This window comes from Echiichthys vipera, assembly GCF_963691815.1.
Source record: "Echiichthys vipera genome assembly, chromosome: 14".
NCBI lineage: Eukaryota > Metazoa > Chordata > Actinopteri > Perciformes > Trachinidae > Echiichthys > Echiichthys vipera.
Window position 1 is genome coordinate 19,892,591 of NC_139839.1, and position 12,655 is coordinate 19,905,245.

General features: G+C 38.5%; 1 protein-coding gene across 1 annotated transcript in view; it reads right to left on the reverse strand.

Moving 5' to 3' along the window:
• Window positions 1–12,655, reverse strand: part of pcdh1a (protocadherin 1a) — a gene marked incomplete at its 3' end in the record, with an annotated part of 77,276 nt that overhangs the window by 11,622 nt on the left and 52,999 nt on the right. Inside the window, exon 3 of the mRNA XM_083926518.1 lies at window positions 7,555–7,774. Coding sequence (XP_083782644.1) covers window positions 7,555–7,774 — 220 coding nt within the window. The remainder of the gene's footprint in view (window positions 1–7,554; window positions 7,775–12,655) is intronic.

A 12,655-nucleotide genomic window follows, 5' to 3' on the forward strand; every position in this document is an offset into this window, starting at 1 on the left:
AGGGTCCCATGGACCTGCCAGTAGACACCCAGCTAGAAGGACCGTCTCTTATAGCCACAAGCTACACCAGGCTAATTAAGAAATTTTCCTCCATGTGTCTTTACAAACTTGTACTTTCAAGCCCACATTTATAAACACACACACACACACACACACACACACACACACACACACACACACACACACACACACACACACACACACACACACACACACACACACACACACACACACACACACACACACACACACACACACACACACACACACACATTACCACCTCCAAACCTGCTGCTTCAGCATGCTGTTGCCCAGACTCAATGGCGCAGCGAGAGCAGGCAGCGTGCTTTCCAATTTTTGCCTAAGTACAGAGAGCCATCCACTTTTGTTAGAGTAATACATGAGCACATCTAAAGCTTAGGGATACTGGCTTAGGCACACTGACTCACTCATTCATTTTACAAGCTTAGTGCTAAAACCGGACATTTTCAAATGCAGCATGGTGTTAAAAGCACTATTTATGGAACCTAATGTGTGTGTACTCATCTTTCTGCGCATAATTCAGAACACTCATCTGGGTTTTCATCCATGTTATATACATGTAGATAAGAGCTGAGTAGCTTGTGGAGATCTCAATTAAAATGAACTGGGCTGGAAATACACTGGAGATCAAAATTAGAGAAAAAAATATTAATACTTGATTGATACTGAAATTGTTATTTTATATTGTTCAGAATTTGATAAAATATCAGTTGTGGCTATACCACTACTGAACTACCAGTTTTTAAAATAACCAAGGTACTTCAACATAATTCTTTGTGAAATTTTGTAAAAAAAAAAACTGAGCAAAATTAGAGAACACTTTTAAGAGACCTCACAGTTATTGTGTTAATCTGGCACCTGGTGAAAATGTACTTAATTGTTGGACATACCCTATTCATCTGGCTGCTGTCCTGGTTACTTTGCAATATGGCAAGTCGCTCTAAGGAGACTGAAACCCTGAGACAGCAGGTTGTCCAAATGAAGGCAAAAGGGATGAACCTCTCAGTCAATGAAAGAGAGGTTGGGCGTTTCAAGTCTGTGATTTTAAGAACACTGAAACTTAAGGACACAGATTAATTTAAGTCCATCAAAAGGCCGGCTGTCCACATAAAAAAACATGTGCATGAGAGGAAAGGATTATGCGAAGACTCTCAATTGGTAATCAGTTTAACAGTGCAGCTGGAGTAGCTCGCCAGTTCAGTGCTGAACAGGGTAAGGATCAGTCTCAGCACAAAGTTTCTCACTGTTTATGAGCTTTTGGACTGAAAGCCCACTCTGCAGTGACCAAACCTCTCATCAGCAGAAAGAATAAAAAAGGCTAGACTTTGCTGAGGAGCATGTTGTGTGGACGGAGGAGAAGTGATCCAGAGTGCATTTCAGTGATGAGAGTACATTCAATGTATTTGTGTCTGATGGGAAACGTTATGTTTAGCGTAGGACTGGGGAAAGTCTGAAACCAAAGTGTGTAAAGAAGTCAGTTAAATTTGGAGGAGGAAGTGTCATGGTTTGGAGGATGTTTTCTGCATCAGGAGTTGAGTTGAGCCTCTTGTACAGCTTGACACAATTGGTACTGTTGTTACTACTCTAATTTTGCTCACTGTTTCTTTCACAAAATAAAGGTTTTTGTTGTACCTTGGTTATTTAAAAATCATCCTTGTACAGCAGTGGTATAGCCACAGCTGATAGTCTATCAAATTCTGAACAATCAAAAATAACAGTATTTCAGAATGAATCAAGTATTATTAATTTGTTCTCTACTTTTGATAACCAGTGTAGGTCCAGACAAAATGTTAAAAAATACTAAATCACTTGTGCTTCCTTGTGCTTTCTTAATCTTCTATTATTTCAAAAAGCATTTAGGTACATGATTTTATTATTGAAACAAGATGTTTTCAGTTTTTCAGTATTGTTTCCTCTATTTCATAGAACAAAACTAATACACAAATAAAAAGAGCAAAACAAATTACATATATATATATATATATATATATATATATATATATATATATATATATATATATATATATATATATATATATATATATATATATCACTACACAAAAAACATTCATGACACAAATTCAAAGTGTAAGAAAATGTGCTATTATTACAAAGTCTTCCAGTCAGTGGGACACAGTGATGAAACTACAGAGAAATCACTTTGTGTAAAAAGAGTAATATGATATTTAATACAAGGGGGTAGATTTATTGGAATAATGGGACTACTCTGGTTCTAGATTTCATAAGTGGCTGCAATCTCTGCCACAAAATAATATGTCAGTTCACTCAGACAACAGATAGCCAATTACATACTTTGCTCTAGCTAATGGTCTGAGCTGTGGTACCATGTCCTTTCTCTCACATGGCCCTGTTCAAAGGTTTGGCATGTCTGTAGTCATTTGACAAACACTCTAATGTGTGCGTCGGAAGTTTGGGATGAGTGTGTAAGTCTCATTGTTAGTGACCACACAAGCGAAAGCACATTTTCAGATTCAAATTGGGCGAAGGGAAATCTAGACACATTCAAAACTGTGACATGTTGACACATCATCAGTTCCATTCTGGATTCAGCTGCATTCCCCCATATAGTCATTTGTGAAAGGGCTGTAGTTTACCATTGTCCATGGTGTCAAAGCCTGATCCAGGTTTTAGAGTTTAATTCTGCTCCAGTTAGGCTCTTCCAGTGACCTATTTGCTCTGAAATAAAATTACAAACAATCAGGGAGTAACAAACAGCAGCAGCTGATGTGAGCAGAGCATAATGCATGTGCTAGATGAGCTTGGGATTATAAGCACATTACTCATGACAACTTGCCTCAGGGGACCACTTGTAAGGTCTTTTTTCCACAGAAGCTTCCCTAAAACTGCCAGTCTCATGACCTGCCCCTGCTTGGGTGGTGGTAGTTCCAGCAGTAGCTGGCATATGCCACGGAGCTGGTACAGGCTGAGGCTGGCAAGGTCTAATCCACTCATAGTACAAACAGGCAGGAACTTTGACAAGGCACAATGACATCTGTCTGAGGAAACACACACCCCTGCATCAGCACGCTATACTGACACCCGGGCAGGGACCCAAGCTGGCACTCATAGGACAAACAAGCCCCATCAGGCTGACGATCTGCCTCTCTGTCTTCACAGCATCTTCCTCCACATCTTTCTTTGTTCAAAGGGTTTCTCATACACAAACAAGCCACAAACCAGATATTTACAAGGAACCTATGATGTTAAAGCAGTACTGGCTAAAACTATGGTACTCTATATATGTGATACTGATAAGGCAAACACAAAAAGGCAGAGGGAAATTCCTGACAGGTGTAATAAAAACAACAAATATGCGATGCTACATGCATCACCTAAGAGATGTAAGGCAGGGAAATCAGACAGAATTACTAAATAACCTCATTATTATGCAAATTCCATTTATTCCATTTCATCTCAACCTTCTTAATACCCCATATGGCAGTGAGTCCGTACAGAGGAAGACACAGGGAGATCTCTCGCTGGGCAACTGGCCACATCAAAATTCCTCCATCTGTGGTCAATTGAGTATGTGTGTGTGTGTGTGTGTGTGTTCGTGTGTTTGTGTATACATGCTGGTACCAGTTTTCAATCCACCTGTGTCCTTTTGGGGCTAGCCCTCATATCACAGCCGAGAATTCTAACCAATGATCCCCGGAAGAGTGATTATTGTCTGGGTTGGACTGGACATGACGGGATGGCAGTCGAACTTGTGTCCCAGGAGGAGAGAAGAATTATGCTCAGGTTTCTTGGTCAGCAGTAGGTATTGTTTGGCTTACCGGATGTACTGTTCAGTGCTCGGATACAGCTATGGTTTGATCCTTTTTTTTTCCATCTATTTCACAATGATAAATGTACTAAATGCAGTCAGACCTCAAACTCCAGTGGTATGGTTTGGCTGCTGATCTTACTGTATGTGAACCCAGGTTTGGGGTTGGGCTCAGAAAACGCTCAATGGCTTGGGTTTATGTAAAAAAAATAATTTAAAACAAACCAGTTAGTTTCCTTTCTTATGCAATATTGATAAAATATGATAAATAGGATATTGATGGAATGACTTGACAAACAATAACTGACCAAGTCAACTCAATGATGTAAGACAATCTTGAACAATTTCATCATCAACATCATCATCAAATGTATGTAATGTAATATTGTGTAACTTTATACAATTAATAGTTTTTGCAGTAATGGAAATAATAAGGGATGCCGCCTAAAAGTTGAAGAGTCAAATCATGTGTGACTCCTCAGTTCAAGTTGAGCTGGGTTTTTTTTTTAATTGTCTTTCTACGGTACAGGCAGCTGCGGACACCGACCCAGAGGAAGAGAGACTTTGCCTGGAAAGGTTCTGAGATAAAATGTTTAATATAACACTCATCAAATAAACAGTTCAATAAATCATTGCTTGATAGTCTATCTGAAAATAAAGAGTATGGTCTGTGCATCTGCGTATTGCCTTTATTTAGATACCATAAAGCCTTTGAATGGCATTCAAATTGAACAGCCAATTCCAATTTGACTGACAAAATCCTGAGCTGGGTGCAGCCCTAGTACATAGCAAACAACCAAAATGATGCATTCTCTCTGTGAACCAATCAGTTTGATCACTGATCAAGATCTGATCCGCAGTGTCTGAGATACGGTGGGTGTACAGATGGACAGACAGAGACCAGTCCTCAGTCTCCCTCTGATTTCATTGCGGAGGACAAATCATGCATCTTGACAGCAAACAGACATACAAGATAAGCAGTTTTCATGCTGTCTGAAGCAATCAATTTAAAAAGAATTAAAGAGCTCAGTGATTATGATGAGAGTCTCTTAGAATAAAAAAAGCACTGTAATCAAAGTGATTTAGAGATTCAGGGTGTGATGCAACACCCTCCAATGCAAGCAAATACATGCATGCATGCAGATCCATACGCATATGCATGTGCAACCGATGGATAAATATTACTGATTAAATTTTACCAACAGTTGAGTGATGTGCACGCTACATGTGCAAAGATAGCAAAATACACATGGGGATACTGAAATGGAGTGCACTCCAACACAGCCTGAAGACAAGAATTAGAAAAAAAGGAGGAAGCAGGCATAGGAAAAAGAAATACCAGAAATGAATTGCTGCAGATCAGGCAGCATACATGTCATATATCGGACATTGTATTACTGTAGTTTGAATCTACTCTTAATTACAAAGCCAAGAACCATAAGGGAATATGGGTTATATTCACAAATGACATTCATATTCTTACACCATAATTTCCAAAAGTGAATTAAAAAAAAAATCATGATCTGTCGACCACTGACTCTCACGATGTAGATTCTCCACTGTCAAAGTTCAACTTGTGTAACAAAACACATCCATGTTGCTATGTCCGGGTATGCAAAGGCTGACAGTTTGGGGTTCATATATTGCATTTTATCCAACTTAAATGGAGTGACACATCATGCTCACCTCCCCATTTTTTGCCTGTCAGTCTTCTGTACTGCAATGAATAAAGCTCTGCACCAGTACAACCTGTCAGTCTGTCACTCAAAGGCTTAAAAAAAACCTTCACGTCACTATTCAGGTGGGCTGCGCAGGAATTCCTCTGTCTCGTTTGATTTTTCTGTCTAATCCTTCATTTTATGTGGGCTCTTTGTTATCTCCCTGAAGTGGGAATCACATTTTAATTAGGTCTATCCTTGGTTAGCATTTCATCTTTGCATCTCCCTGTCCTATGTGCTCACCCTATGGGCTTTGCTTCCTTGTCAGAGACTCTTAGTCCCCGCTCCCTGTCACAATCTAACATCTCCCCCATCTTGTGCCATCTTTTCATTCTTTAACTGCTCCATCTCCACTCACAATCTTGCTCTCCTGCTGCTGACAACAAAGAGCGCCCTGTATGACAAAACCTGTTTTCTGCAGATGGGAGAAACACAATAATAAGCTACAACAATGGAAAAAGGAAAAAGAAAAGCATATATTACACGTCTTAAGTGCAAAGAGCAAATGGAAATAGTCAACTATTGGCTCCTGTCCAGCCAGCCGGTATAGAGGGTGACTAAATGTATCTATTAAATGGGATGGTAAGCAATCTCTGACCTCTATAGGGCCAGAGGGAACTGTTGTATTAGCAGGACTTCTCCACTCCTGCACACCCACCACCCCCTCCTATCCTTGAATGATGGTGTCACTAATTGACATAAATTAATAAACAATAAACATTTGCAATACAGATGAATAAGCTAGCTAATGAGATCCAACACAGCTCTCTAGTAAAGAGGCAATGCATCACAACGCAAGCTGCTATACTAATAATAGAACATTGTTATCTGCTGTTTTGGCATGACGGTGACACATTTTAGCCTTTGATCCTGCGACGTTTTGCAACTGGGAGTGCTTGAGATTTAAATAGTTTCTTTTTCTTATAAAAAAACAAAACAAAAAACCCAGAAATCTCTCCCTGCACGTAGAATATGCAGGTCCACTGACAATAAATAAATCTGTGTGACAAAGTGACTGATTCATTCCCCATTTTGTATGGGGCAGTTAAAGCCGTATTTTACCCTTAAACCACACATGCTCTTGAGATAAAACCATACATTAATACAACAAACAAATGATATACAAATATAAGGAGAAGGGCGAGACGTTCTTGGTGAGCACCATGTAAAAGTGTCTAATCCAGAGAGCGGTGCAATGCAAAATGCTATAATGACTGGTAATACACCATGTGAATCACTTATCATAGTGTGTTACATGACAGGTAATGGATTATGTTTGGCAGCTTAAGGCAGCAAAATAATTGTTATGATACACAGTTCACTGAATAGCAGTTGGCTTTGGCTATGATTTTTTTTTATATAGACTTATGCTGAGACCATCACTTCAGCCTGTTCAGCCTGTGGATTGATTACTGAGCCTAGAAATTATGGCTCCTGCACACCTAAGCTGGAGTGTAACTTGGGTCAAGCTAGTTGCAAGGAAATGCTTAGAGTAAACACAGGGTTGTCTGCACATATGTCATGGTTCTGATTTATTTAGAGGGCAAATGCTTCATTAGTTGGGCTTTTTAATTAGCACACTTGTTTGAGAGGGTCATTAAGAAAGTCTGACAGAGGGCCTACTGATGGGGAGGATGGAAACCCTGCAAACTCCAGCCCTGATCCCACACACATACATGCCCACACACCCTCCCACACAAGCAAAGATCTGCTTAAAATCCAATAAAATTTCTCACAGTCGTCGACAAACACAGCAAGTCAACGTCACAGGTGCCACAACATTTCCACTCTAGAATAGCCAGAGCACAAAAATAAATCTCCAACAAACATTGCCAGCACACACACACACACACACACACACACACACATACACACACGACCACACACACACACACACACACACACACATACACACACACACAAAAAAAAAAAAGCCTATTAGAGTAATTTACATTTAAATACATATTCATAGCATACACGACAGAATGGAGGGGATTGTCACCGTACCGTTTTCAGGGTGCTCAGTCTCTCCAATGCTGCCATCTGGAGTGGTTCTCTCATAGTGGTCCTCAGGCAGGGTCAGGGGTCCGATGCGAGGACCAGATGATGACTTACTGCTGGGAGTCTCAGATTCTTCCAAGCCGCTGTCATAGTAGCTGTGCTGAGAGGCGTCCTGCAGGTCCTGCACAGGGTTGGTAGTGGAGAAGGTCACTCGCCGATGGGGATGCTAAAAAACAGAGACAACAAATGAACATCTTCAACACAAGGAAAGTATTTTTCAACTACACTTTTCCTTTTGTTTGATGGTTCAATGGAGACACCCAGCAGGTTGTATGGTAACAGTTTCAGCACAAAAATCTACCATTTAAGACTACCCTCTGAATTGTACTGGCCTTTTAAAGTTCACTCTGCAAAAGTCAGAAAATAGTATTAAATATTAAACACTCTTAAATATTAAACAGTCTTTTGCTCTGTTATTGTTCTGCAGATTATATAAGGTAGAAATATATGAACACAGTCTTCAATAATGACACTATGGAAATTAGCAGCAGCATAAATTTAACACATACACATTAAAATATCCACAAAATTGAAATACCTAAATAAGGGGCGTGTGTTTTAATATGCTGTATGATACTGTATATATAAAGCATTATTACAATATATGTGTAAGCCAAATATAATGGCTAAGAAAATATACCGCTCGATAACTTTCAAAGAATGTGTCTAAACTACAATACATTTTTTTAAATAATCCTGGTATGTTTATACTGTATGTGATGTCAAACTCTATACACCTCATAATTATTTTCTTAAATAATTATGCATGTATATTCATTGCCAATCTTATCAAGAGCTCCAGACGGAGGTGGAGTACAAGATGTACAGTACGGAGAAAATAACAATGCAAAAGTGTCTCACTAGAAATGTGAATTACTGTCAGTCATTTATATAATTATACCCAGAACATTTACTTGGATAGATGTAGACTATGTATTTAGATGTATAAAGACAGAACTATACTTGGAGACAATGTCTATACATCCACGCAGAAGTGAAAACAAACATTATTTAAGAAAGTGTCATAAGTTGTCACAGAGAGTGACAATGTGAAAAGTATTATTATTGCTGTTATTATCGTTATTAGTCAGACAAAAGTTTCATTTTCGAAATCTCCTAGTGCCAAATTAATTCAGATGACAATGATTGGTACACTAATCAGTAGCCCCAGTGAGCTACTTCCTATCTCCATATTTTAATATTTCCCTTTTCCACAGCTTTTGATGTTTAACCGAGTGGAAAGCTAGACAATTTTTTTTGCAGTATTTTAACTAAAAAGGAATCCCTAGAAATCTAAATTAGGCTTACAAACAGAAATAAAACAGAGCTTTGGAAATACAGTTTGTGATAGTCACTATTTTGCCATTAGTAAAATATATCATTAGATCTGCTTTGGCTGTTAGAATTTGATGAGATTGCACAAAATAATGAAAGAGTAAATGAATGAATGAAAATACTGATAAAATCCTGATTTGATAGCTTGAAGAGGAGCAGAGTGGCATATAATAAATCATTCAACGTCACACCCTTTATCAAATTGAATGGCTTGTAAATACAGTTAGGAGACCATTAAATTTCCTCTTCCTAAGATCAGTTTACTAATGGCTACTTAAAACCGATCCACAACAGAAAGATGACTCCTTACGGTGCACATGAAATCGCCCACCCACACACACAAGCCCCTCTCGTAAAAGTCATGAAAGCACTGATACAGCAGAACAGGACTGCCTCTGCTGCACGAGTCAGCCCGGATCAATACCATAGGTCTGTGCTTTCTACCATTCAACCACTTTTCTGGCAAACAAATTTTTAGTACATACACACCAGCAATTGAGAAATGCTTTTAGAGCTTAGGTAAGTGCTGTAACACTGTGTTCTTACTGTAGTTGTTGAGCTACAAAAAAATGTTTCCAGAAACCTGTCCTGATCTCCCCCATCATCTCAACCAGTCACATTTCCCTCCCTCCACGGATGCATCTCATGGTTTTTCATCTAAATAATGATTACTTGAGTTACGTATCATATCATACTGCATACTCCATCATACTACATCATCACATAAATAAATTATACATAGTAGACAGTAGGAAAGCCGTCTTGGACTTCTCAATTATCTGTAAGATTTAAGCTAGATTTTCAAACAAAAAAAATGAAAAATTCAGGATACAAAACAACAACTTTGTTTGTGATAGTTATTTGCATGCTTGGTGCACAAATAAGAAAAATAGGGCAATGAGAGGTTTTGTGAGATAAAAAAAATGGCCTTTGTTTTCCTTTTAATAAACATGCTCTTCGATTGGTGCATGTATGCACAGTAAGTAAGTAGGTAACTAAGCAAGTGAGAAAACACTGTTTATCATTATATTGACTAATTAGCTGGATTGGATATCAGATGAATGAGGCCGATCCAGCATTCTGATCCAGTCACTTCTTTATTTATTAGTAATTAGTAAGTATTAATAATATCATACACAGCAAGTTATTTAAGCCATCTTTTGTTGGGTTTCAGGCAGCTGCTATATTTTATACTACATTTTGAAACATCTGTTTGCAGTGCACTTTACATGGAAGTGTTATTTATTAATTTATGCTGCTAATGCACACTTTATTCTTTATTAATAAATAATATGAAGTACATTTCTATCTGTGTTAATTTTTTTACCTTTTTTAACAGGCCTGATGCCTTCACTCACATGCAAAGGCAGAGGGTTCATTCATTCAGTAGTATTCAATCGGTATTGGGTATCGGCCAATACACTCAGCCCAGGTATCGGTATCGGATTGGATCGGAAAAAAATCATTACTCATAAAGAAAATAAATAGTATTGATACAATAGAAAAGTACGGAGTGTGAAAATAGACTCTTCTTAACAGGAAGTCTCAAGAGATAGATCCTCTATCGCACCAGACAATAGTGAGTTATTCTGCTATTGTTTCAGTGATACTTCAATAAACTTGCACGTGCCTTGACCAGATATGATATATTTTAATGGTGCATTCTTAAAATGATTGGAAGTTGCTGAGGCTCCGTGACTATTTAAACGTTAGGGGGCATTTAGTTGTTTAAATATGGATTCTTGCTTAAACTTTTCCTCAAGGCATCACTCCAGAGAGTCAGCATGTTTCCTGGGTATGATAACTAGCTAAGGCTTCAGAGATGGGAAATAGATTCTCCTTTTAGTCAGAGCACAAATCCTTTGCCAGGCCTTGGGGGCTGCAAAGATGCGGCAAGACGGAAGGATGGAAGGGGAGGCGGAGCAGGAGTGGGGAGTTGGTCAGGCAGACACGGACGGCCCTTTGGCTGGAGGGGACAGGCAGAAGGATTAGATTCTGGGAGACTGGAGGCGGGAGAGGGGGATTGTTTGGGCATTGTGGTAGGAGTAAGAAGCTATGGGGCTGAGAATGAAAGAGGGGACATTTACGATGACATCTGAATTCATAACCCCATTTAGATCGGGCTAAAATGGCCTCATTTATATGCCTAATATTACAATCCCTACGCAGATGAAAGATACAGCAAGATTCTGTCTTTACGAGGGGACCAAGACACATTTTAAGGTAGCAATAAACAGCAATCATCCACTCCTTACCTCAAGCTCCTGTAGCCCTTTGGATACGCTTTTTTTTCTGTCAGACTGCCAGAAATATTATATAGAACCTATTGCTTCAGAATAATTCCAAGCTACACATGGATACATTTTCACCAATACGATTCAGCCATAAAAATATGCCGCTTTAAAAAAATTGTTTTTATTTTTTCAAATAATTACTGTATGCATGATATGAAGGTATTTCATGGTCGCATGTAAAATTAAAAGTGCTTGTTATATAAATTGTAAAATGAAAACAGAAAAAAATTAGAATGACAGCTGCTGTATGTCCACCTATTTGCCTCAAGCTCAGTGCCATAGATCTTACACTCTAAAAAGTATGTTGCTCTACTGTCTTGAACATAATGCACATGAATAAACAGCTTTATTTCCTCACTGCAACCTCATGGGTACAAAATGGTTTAAAAAAACAGAAGAGAAAAGGTGCATTGAAAGTCTTTTGATGTGCTTGTATTTGCGGTTGTTATGTAAGCTGAGGGTACTCAAAGTTAATTAACAGAACTATTGATGTAATATAAAAAACCCTATAAGAAAACACATTTGACTTCATAAGCAAACCTTCTTTCCCTCTCATCTCATCTACTGTAGTTGGTTGAATTATAAAGACCATATTTCAGTTATTGGAGAATTTTACAACTTCTGAGTTTCCTTTGATGATGAATACATATCAGATATTAGAAACAATGGGATACCACAACACTATATGGCATTACTTAGCATGAAACCACATGGTTAAATTGATAAGGAGTGAAGTATTCTGAAGCAGGTGTTCACAAGTGATGATCTGTGGGAGTTAGGTCATGAGCATGAGGAATATCAGGTTATGTTGAGACTGGCAGCCCATATCAGATATTTGGCTGAGACATAAAATAACAATATAAAAAAAATTTCATTTATCAAAATCAGATTCCATCCACATTCACATCCATATTGGTGGTTTGATATGATTTAAAAATTGCCCTTTACATCACCTGCTTTCTGGAAGCTGAAAACATCACCTACTAGCGACGTCACATCCAGAGAGGTGTTAGCCCTGTTAGCGGGCTGCGACTGCTGCAAAAAACATATATCAACCACCTCTGTCACTAATGTTGTCTGGTGTGATGGAGGACTTCTGCACTGGGCCTAGATATTGCTATGTGTGAAGAGTGAGAGGATACATCTCCATTATTCACCCAGCTTACAGTTTGCTGTTTTGTGTCTGTATCTGAAAAAATGCACCGGCAGTTTGCGAATGTACTAACGCCTATGACGTTTCCACAGCAACTGAAGCAGATGGGTTATTGTTAATGGTTATATCTAATCACTTGCAAATAATAGCCTGGACAGTCTGTCCCAAAGATTGGATTTGAAATTAAAAAAAATAATGAATTTGCCTGCAGCTTGAATGAAAGAATAAAAATGGATTCCTGGGGCATATGGCTGTGCCTAAGCAA